Source organism: Mytilus trossulus, chromosome 8 (assembly GCF_036588685.1).
Source record: "Mytilus trossulus isolate FHL-02 chromosome 8, PNRI_Mtr1.1.1.hap1, whole genome shotgun sequence".
In the NCBI taxonomy this organism is placed as follows: domain Eukaryota; kingdom Metazoa; phylum Mollusca; class Bivalvia; order Mytilida; family Mytilidae; genus Mytilus; species Mytilus trossulus.
In genome coordinates, this window is record NC_086380.1 from 6,040,336 (window position 1) to 6,050,814 (window position 10,479).

The 10,479-nt window shown below is 33.2% G+C and overlaps 2 protein-coding genes across 2 annotated transcripts; both read left to right on the forward strand.

Moving 5' to 3' along the window:
- Nucleotides 1-426: 426 nt before the first annotated feature.
- On the forward strand, nt 427-4,240 carry LOC134728180 (toll-like receptor 13). Its single transcript, XM_063592673.1, has one exon. The coding sequence runs from the start codon at nt 649-651 to the stop codon at nt 2,815-2,817; it is 2,169 nt and encodes a 722-aa protein (XP_063448743.1). The 5' UTR covers nt 427-648; the 3' UTR covers nt 2,818-4,240.
- Nucleotides 4,241-5,620: 1,380 nt separating this feature from the next.
- On the forward strand, nt 5,621-8,147 carry LOC134681607 (uncharacterized). Its single transcript, XM_063541256.1, has one exon. The coding sequence runs from the start codon at nt 5,644-5,646 to the stop codon at nt 7,807-7,809; it is 2,166 nt and encodes a 721-aa protein (XP_063397326.1). The 5' UTR covers nt 5,621-5,643; the 3' UTR covers nt 7,810-8,147.
- The last annotated feature ends 2,332 nt before the right edge of the window (nt 8,148-10,479 follow it).

Sequence of the window (10,479 nt, forward strand, 5' to 3'; positions counted from 1 at the left end):
GAAATGTAAACATTCGAATAAAATTAAAAACAAAATAAGTCTAAATCCGTGATGAATATAGAATAACCATACATTGTCTCGAAATATAAATGCTATTTGTACAAACACGTACTTCTAGTTATTCTATAATACATCAACTCTTATAACTGGTTCAAATGAACTATTTAAGGTAACATCTATTTTGTTTAGATTTGGAGCGGACTACGAAAATTTCAACATCATAGGCAAGGCTCTATACGGTCAGTGACTTTATATCACATATGAATATACGGTCAATGTAATTTGACTTCGCAAATAGCACAGTTGCAGTATATACTTATATATATGTCATATATTAACTTCCTCAATGAGCTGCTTTAGAAAACATTTATGTTTCTATGTATGATACCTTTTTATTTGGTAGTACAGTAGTTACGCAATTAAATATCGCAATAAAAAATTATTGGACTATACGATTATATTAGTTAAATGTTTCATAAACAATCTTTAAAGTTCTCTCAGGCTTACGATTTACTATTTACGCATTACAACCGAATAGAACTGGATATAGATGAAGATAACGTATTGCATTAAATGTACAATATCACTCTACTGTGCGGAAATTCTTTGATGACGATTTGTGGATAGTACGTATACATTGTTAACAATATGACGAAAACTTATTCGCACGTTGTGTTTGTGTGTTGTTTTGTTTGTTTCATCATTTACACAGTAGATTGTCAAACTTTGAATGAAAAACTTGCGTTGCTTTTAAATAGGAATGATTTGATTTGTCCTGCGGAGTGTCAGTACACTGCTGTACATCCGTATTTTGAGGACGATATGGAATGCTGTGTGTGTTTTGCCCAACCATACTGGATGTTAAATACCTCTAATGTTGGATTGCTTAGCATTTCTTTTCTACAGGATGATACACCATCTATCATTTATAAGAACGGAAGCAATTTTGGTTTGTATAATGTTTCTTACCAATACGGGAACCTTACATTCATACCAAATGATTCGTGTAATATCAGTGGAATAGTCTATATTGATTTTTCTTACAATTCTATTTCGGATCTTGCTACGATATCGTGTATAAGTACATTAGATACTCTTATCCTTAAAGGCAACAGTGTGAAATATTTGAAAAACAATGTATTCAGTGGAATGCGTTATTTAAGAGTCGTGGATTTATCTTACAACAAATTGAGAACCATTCAGCCAGAACTACTCCTTCATATAGATGGAAGTTTGTTACATTTTGATGTTTCGAATAATCTTATGGAAAACATAGATATAACCAATATCATATGGGATAAACAGGATTACTTTTGTGTGGCCAATTTCTCCCATAATATAATAAAACATATGACAAACCTTAAAGGCTGGAGCTGTGATATACATTCCGATCTGGGACGTGGTGGATACGTTGATTTCACATACAATAATTTTACTATTTTTTTAAATATTGCTGAAATGGGGTTTTATGACATAAACTTGTTAGGGAAGTTGTATTTTTATAGCTTTGATTTTCGATTCAATCTTTGGTTTTGTGATTGTCGATTTTTTCCATTGACTAGTAAATCCAATATTGCAAATCAAATATTAGGATCGGCCCATCATGGTTTAAAATGTTATTCACCGTCTGAATTTCACAACAAGTCAGTAAGTGATTTTGTAAAAGAGCAAGATAAGTTAATTTGCAACATTTCATTTGCCGATAAATGTCCTCCTAACTGTCGCTGTTTTTATCAACCAAGCAAAAACAGAACGGTGGTTAATTGTCGTTCCTCGTTGGTTTCACGCAAATTACCATTAGTGTTACCAGACTATGACAACTTAGTTATTGACTTTTCGTCAAATCGTATTTCTGATTTAAAAGCAGAGTTCCAGCGCCTACTCTCTGAAGAAAGAACGTATTTAGTGAGAGTAAAGGAAATCAGTTTTGCCTCAAATGCCTTACAAGATGTTCCCAACATTGTATTTGTTACCTTTAAAAATGCAACGATGATCAATTTAACAAGCAATCCTATAAATATACTTTCGGAATCACTTAAATTGATTCGACCACGTGCTGTCTCATTCGGAAGAGTTGACTTAAAATGTGTCTGTAAGGATATTTGGTTGCAAAATTGGCTGCTGTCAGCTGGACGTTTTTATAATAATACTCAGATAATGTGCCACACGTCTTCTGGTGTAAAATCTATTCTTGAAATTGATAAAGATATATTGGAATGTGAAAATGAGAGCGTCGTCACCAGATGGATAACGTTTAGTCTTGGAATTAGCCTGTTTTGTATAATAGTTTCTTTTTTTGTTATTTATAATTTTAGGATAGATGTATACATACTATTCAGGGAACATGCTCGACTATTTAGAAAAACAACAAACCCACTGTCCTTTGAATATGAAGTCTATATATCATGTAATGAACAAGATGAAAATCTACGGCATTGGATTACTAATATATTGTTACCTTATCTCCAAGAAAGGAGAATTAACGTTTTTCTTCCATATCGTGACTGTCTACCTGGGACACCACGAGAAGATGACATTAGGGAAAAAATGTCAAAAAGCAGAAATGTATTGATTATTTTGAGTGAGGTATATGATGATATATCTAAACGTTGGTTGGCGTGTGAACTTCGATACTCAAGATTGAACTACCGTTATGACTGGCGAAAGAATATTGTAATTTTGAACTACGACTTCCTTAAAACGAAAGAAATACCAGATGATTTCATACAAGCATTTGTCAGACTTGGAAAATGTGTTGACTTCTCAAACTACCAGAAGGACATCAAAGTTGAGATTTATTCATTATTATATCACTAGCCAGTATATATTAATTGTAATTCACAAACAGACAATATTCGTTTAAGAGGGGTTATCTTTGTAATTGGTCTGGGAAATGGGTAATATAATAATAAAAAAAAATGTCTGATTAATGTTCATAAATAAGACAGTTCACGAATCTTTGCATTTGCAAAGTGTACGTGATGACCTAAAGGTTTTTAATAAAAACACATCCAAAAAATTATAAGATTGATAGTTTGGACGCCAGATATTTGTCAAATGAAAAAGACACACAGTATTATAACTGTATTTACTAGCACTGTGTAAATGCTACTGCTTGTAGACCATTTCTTCAGAGATTATCGCCAGCTCAGTAGTCAGTGTTTCTGTACTGATATGGAGAACAGCAATTTATATACTTTTTTTTATAAATTTATAAATAAGAATGTGAATTTTGCAATTCTGTTGAGATCACTTGGTAATACCCCGGTACAACTCCCAACTTTTCCGCATTTTTACGCATCCTTAGCTTTCTAATATTTATTTATAAGTGTTTAAGTCAAGATTACTGCAGATATGCGCTTCAGAAATATGGTTTGGATTCAAAACGAAAATGGTTGTCGATACTCTTAGTGCCAACCAGAACTCCTCGGCCTTTCTCGCTACACGAAGCTATTTTACAGCGTAGCGACACTGGCCGAGTTGATGAAATCGTTGTTAGTACATGTTCATATGTTATAAATTTAATTTGAACCAGGAAGAGCAACTGTACTTCTTCATATATAGAACAGAGTTGGATGACATCCAAATAGAATTAAACTGAATTGATATGATTAATTTAACACAGATATGTAATTACTCTTTGGATTATTTCACACAGCAAATATATATTAACCGAGTTATACTATGTTGATTTAAAACGCAATTGGTGCACTTAATTGAATCATGTACGCAAATGATAGAATGTTATTTAAAGTCATATGCAACTAGTGACTGGTAAAAAATAATGTTTACCCAATTCTTGAACCAATGCATGTTTATATCATAAACTTAGTCTTCTGTGTACGATTTGATCTTTTTTACCCATCTTATCGTATAATCGGGAAGTTTTTTCGTTGTTTTTTTTTTTTTTATCTCGGCCTGTTTTTTTGTGAAATTATGGCATTTGAATAATTGTCGGTGTTTTAAAGCCGTAGATGGACCGATTGTAACCTAAGTAAACAATCAACAAACAGATAGTGAGTACGTGAATAACATGTACCATAAGATAATATTGCATCTTAATGGAAGATCAATGCATTTTGTGATCTCCGGATTTTTACGAGAAATGTCAAGCTGAGTTCACTGCATACGGAAAATATATCGGCGAATTGTTTACTTGAAGCAAATAATTAAGAAAGAGTAAATTTCTTTTAAAGTTGGACACATTATATATTTTTGTTAAGAAGAAAAAGTATATGTACCTTAGTTTTATTATACACACTAGCCATTTAGTAATAAAAAAAAACCATATGCATCATTTTTTTTAATTTGAAGTTACGTATGATTTTCTTCCAACCACGAAACATATAGTAAATCTAGTGATATAACCTTATATCGTACTCATAGTTTGCATGTCGAATCTTTTAACTCAATGTATATATCCAATACAAAACAGTCCTTACAGGGAATAAGTTGATTTTGAAAAATGGCTTATACTGGATTCAGACAAATATTGATTATTTTGTTTTTACTAGGTATTTAGTTCATTGACCTTTTTCTACACACTGCAGAATGACAAAAGAATGAACCATCTGCCCCGATCCCACCAAAATAAAACCTGAGCCACAGATGATGCTGGTGGGTACGAATATCCAGCTCCACACGTGACATCCGTCGTGTTAATCATACAAGTATAAACTCGGTGAAAAGTCTCATTTGGTGATGCCAAAATACGGGGAAGGGCGAAGGATAATGGTTCTTCAATCTGAACCTATCCTTGGTCATCTGTAATCAAGATGTTCCATAACGATTAACCAACTCGTGAAAGTGTCCTTATAGCATTCGAAGGAATGACGTCCACTTTATCCTTAATAAAAAGTAAATTAACAAAAATACCGAACTCCAATATATTTTTTACCGCATTGAAATGTAAAATAATTTTCCTACAACATTTTTGTACAACTGTCAAATTCAAGGGAATATTTTTTGTTAACCTATGATTTCTTGGAATAACACATTTATTCATGTTAGTGCCTTTAATTGATACATATATTTTTATGAATATCTACATCATTATATTCTCACTTGGTGTGTAAAGATATAAAATATTTCCCCGCACTAGAGGTTCTTATATCTTTACGGGTGTATCGTAATTACGCGCAAAAGGTTTTTAACGTCAATTACTGTGTTGAAAGCCTTACTTCGACCTATAATTGTTAATTTCTACTTTTTTCGCTTTTAACCAGTTTATTGATCTAAAGTGTTAAAGTGTGTAAAGTTTATCGAAATTGTTACACAGTCCATAAAACTCATAGGAAACGCCATAAATATTAAATACAAGTGACTTTATATGCTTCCTGATTGACCGAATTGTTGTATTGTTCTGTATTTAAATCTAGATTGCCGAAAAGATTTACAAATAAATCACAAAGAACAAGATTAGATTTGTAAGGGATTCACCTCAATGTTAAACAATTCCGATATTCGACTATTTACAATGTTTCGCTACTTAAAGAGTGCATGTGATTTCATTACTTATTTTGTGTTACCTTGAGCTGTTTCATTGATCGATGTATGAGCTTTGTACATCTGTAAACGACTCGTGCTTTAATTTACAGCAATTACTTGATGGAGGTAACCGGATATTATTAAGTCGTCCTTATAATGAAACGTATATTACATAATGTGTGTGCGCTTGTCATCGGTTGTATCATCTGGGAAACAGTGGTTAGTCAAACTTTGAATGAAAAACTAGCATTACTATTAAACAGGGATGATTTATTCTGTCCAGAAGAATGTATATTTACTCATCAACATCATTATTTTAGAGACGACATGGAATGTTGTATGTGTCTTGCGCAGCCATTCTGGATGTTAAATACCTCAAATGTAAGACAGATAAGCGTTTCGTTTTTACAGGATAATACAACATTTGTTACTGTTAACAACGGTACTTATATTGAATTTTACAATGTCACATTGCAGTATGGGAACCTTTCAACCATACCAACAGAATTGTGTACCATCAATGGGTTAGTGTATATTGATTTCTCATATAACCATATTTCGGTTATTGATGCAATGACATGTATAAAATCACTAGATACATTCATTCTTAGGGGAAACCGAGTGAGATATTTGAAAAACAATGTGTTTAGTGGGATGCGATATCTTAGAGTCGTAGATTTATCCTACAATGAGTTGAGACATATAGAGCCAGGACTTTTCCTTCATGTTGATGGAAGTTTATCATTTTTTGATGTGTCGAATAATTTTCTTGAAAACATTGATATAAGCAACATAATCTGGGAAAAGCAGGATTACTTTTGCGTTTCAAATTTCTCTTTTAACGTTCTTAGAAATATGACAAACGTCATGAGTTGGAGATGCGATATACATGCAGATTTAGGACATAGTGGATACACCGACTTCACTTACAATAATTTTACCTACTTTGTTAATATCGCTGAGATGGGTTTTTATGACATAACCCTATTAGGTAAATTGTATCTTTATAGCTTCGATTTCCGTTTTAATCACTGGATGTGTGATTGCCGATTCTTTCCATTGTTAAACAAATCAAATATAGCCAATCAAATTTTAGGATCGGCCCATCATGGCTTGAAATGCCATTTGCCTCCTGAATATAAAGATAGATTTATAAGTGAATTTATAAAGGAGCAAGACTCATTGATATGCAACATTTCATTTGCAGATAAATGTCCTCCAAACTGTCGCTGTTTTTACCAACCAAGCAGAAACAGGACAGTTGTTACTTGTCGGTCGTCCTTAATTTCACATAAATTACCATTGGTGTTACCAGACTATGTCAATTTAGATATTGACTTTTCCTCAAATCGTATTTCAGATTTAGAAGTAGAGTTCCAACGCTTACTCTCTGAAGAAAGGACATTTTTAACAAGAAGAATGGAAATTAGTTTTGCATCCAATATCATTAAAGATATTCCAGACATCGTTTTTGTGGCCTTAAATAATGCAACAAAGATCAACTTTATGAACAATCTTATAACAAGAATTCCAAAATCACTTAAAACCCATCGACCATGTGATGTCTTGTTTGGTACAGTTAACATACGTTGTGGGTGTAGCGATATTTGGTTACAAAATTGGCTGCCGTCAAGTGGACACTGCTTTAACAATACTCGAGTAATGTGCCATACATCTGCTGGGTTGATGTCTATTCTTGATATCGATAAATATTTAATTGGATGTAGCGATGCGGATAGCATCACCATGTGGGTACAAATTTGCCTCGCAATTTGTTTATGTTGTACAATAATTTCTGCCGTTATAATCAACCAGTTTCGATTAAAAATGTACATACTTTTGCAAGATTATTTATATACCTTTAGACAAATGTCAAATTCCCCACCAATTGCATATGATGTATATATATCATGCAATGAACAAGATCCGAATCTGCGAAAATGGATTACATATACGCTGTTATCCTATTTCAAAGATAAGAGGCTTAGCGTTTTTCTTCCGTATCGTGACTGTCAGCCTGGCACACCTCGAGAGGATGAAATAAGGGAGACAATGGCAAAAAGCAGAAATATGGTGATCATTTTGAGTGAAGTATGTGATGATATATCAAAGCCTTGGTTATCGTTAGAACTGAGATACGCATGGCTGAACTACCGTAATGATTGGCGTAGAAATATTGTGATTATTAATTACGACTTACTGGAAACCAATGATTTATCTGACAAATATATAAAAGCATTTTTCCGACTAGGCAAATGTATTGATTTCTCCAACTACACAAAGAACATCAACCCAAAAGTGATATCTTTAATAAGACATTAGTTAGCAGGCATTTATCAATTATGAACTCAAAATCAGACTGAGATGTCTATTGAATGTAGTGTTTGACATGAAACATGTCTGTACGAAGTCAGGAGTTTATAAGTTACTTCTCCGTAAATTGATAGCGTTTGATTTTGTCAGTTCTTATGGAATTCCCCTTTTCGCTGATGAAATGCAAACATTCGTTTGTCTTTTACAGCAAATGCTGTGCAGTTTTTTATTCTTTTTATATATTTTATTACAACGACGGACAATAAAAATATCCATCATTTGTTTATAAAAGATGGACGAAAGATACCAAACTAATAAATACACTGACAACGCCATGGATGAAAATGAAAAAGACAAACAGACAAATAACAATAGTACACATTATATAACATTGAAAACTAAAGAATAAACAACACGAACCCCACCAAAAACTAGGGGTGATTGCAGGTGCTCCGGAAGGGTAAGCAGATCCTGCTCCACATGTAGCACGTGTTGCTTATGTGATAACAAATCCGGTAAATAGTCTAATTAGGTAGTTCACATTCATGAAAGGGAAGGGGATTGTAGTTACTACGTAAGGAACATATCCGATATCATTTGTGAAACGGTTATTCCATAACCGTCAACCAACTCGTGATGGCGTCCGTAAAATTTACGAAGGGATGATACACCATTTGGAACTCTTAGTTTAATAGCTTCCTTGTGAACCGCAACCCTATAGCAAGAAAATCATGATAGGAAACGCAAGCACGAGAATGTCGTATCAATTGGAAGATATGTACGCCGTATAAACTGTACATTACACAAAATCTCTATAAATACTTGATACAAAGCAGACACATATGATATTCGCTGTATTACGCATGTATAAACCAGGAAGAGCTCTGGGTTTGTTTACCAAACAAAAGTTTAAAGTAGCTGACATCAACTATTATTGTAAATCATTTATGTAGTTATTGATTATTTATCTTATTATTAACATGCATACATTTGTTACCTGTCGGTATTTTGTACATCTTAGAACACGAAAATCTTTTTTTTATACATGAATGAAAGTGAAGACGGAAGTATATCATTTCAACAAAAAGTTTTTTAAATGAGACTTATGGCTTGTTTTATATTTTTTTAACAAACTAAATCATTGTATCCGTTTTGTCTAATATGTAATGAAAGCAGCTTAATTGAATAATTTTCAAGTCCTCTTAATATTGGTTAGTGGTCATTTAATGGGTTGATGATATCGGTTCCTCTGGAATTTAAATTGGAGTCACCTTTGATAAATTATTCCTTTTATTACAAAGGAGTTCGAAAATAGCATCAGTACTAGACATTGCAGTGCGCATGACCCATTATGCTGGAATAATCTTCATCGGGTAGTGTATGCGTGACGTCAAACGCATAACGAGATCTAATCTAAAAAGGATATGTTGACAGCTGAAATATCGTGTGACATTTTTCTATGGACAATATATTATTCCCCTTAATATTTTGCAAAAAAGGGGTCAAATTAAAAAGGAACACCTCATTGTTTCCCATGGTGCATTGCTTTGTAGCATAAGGTGTTTATGGTAGAACTACATTATTCCCACCCAGTATGAAGTATGAGTAATTTAAAGTTTGTTATATATTACAGACGTGTGTCTGTTGTTAGAAACTATATATTGTCTTCTATGTGCCTTAAACATTACCCTTATAATTGACAGGGGATACAAATATGGTCATATTGACTTCGTCAATACAATTGTCAAACCCTTAATTCGGTGTTTTATTGTATGCATGTTATATATAATAGTGTACGGTTTTTGATATTCTTGTCTCACTTATGCAATGTCACATCGTCTATTTTTATGTCCCATTTATGAGCATTATGTTGTCTGGTCTCTGCGTCCGTTCGTTCGTTCGTCCGTCTGTTCTGTTCAGGTTAAAGTTTTTGGTCGAGGTAGTTTTTGATGAAGTTGAAGTTCAATCTACTTAAAACTTAGTAAACATGTTCGAATTAGAGTTGTTATCCTATTTCACGGTTCAATGAACATAGTGCGGATGGGGCATTCGTATACTTGGGACACATTCTTGTTTTAACTGATCCGTGCTGTTCGCTTTTGGCTTTACATCTTTCACTTAAGGTCACCATCTGAATATAAAAACAAATAGCAGGACTTGTTAATTTGCAACATTTTAATTGCAAAAAAATGTCGCGGTTTTTTTTATCAACCAAGCAGAAACAGAACCGTTATAAATTGCAAGTCATCACTGGTTTCGCACAAATTACCATTGGTGTTACCAAACTATGTCAATTTGGTTATTGACTTTTCCTCAAATCTTATTTCCGATTTACAAGCAGAGTTCCAGCGCATTCTCTCTGAAAAAGAAACATATTTAGTGAAAACAAAGGAAATTTGATTTGCCTCAAACGCCATACAAGATGTTCCCAACATTGTTTTTGTTATCTTAAAAATGCGACAATGATAAATTTAACTAACAATCCTATAAATATACTTCCAGAATCACTTAAATTTATTCGACCACGTTCGGTTGTGTTTGGAATAGTTAACCTGAGATGTGTCTGTAACAAAATTTGGTTGCAAAACTGGCTACTGTAAGCTGGACGTTTTTAAGATAATACTCGAGTATTGTGCCACACGTCTTCTGGGGTAAAGTCTGTTCTTGAAGTCGATGAAG

Coding starts and splice junctions, on each gene's coding strand:
- LOC134728180 (XM_063592673.1), top strand. CDS start 649: ATGACGAAAACTTATTCGCACGTTGTGTTTGTGTGTTGTTTTGTTTGT.
- LOC134681607 (XM_063541256.1), top strand. CDS start 5,644: ATGAAACGTATATTACATAATGTGTGTGCGCTTGTCATCGGTTGTATC.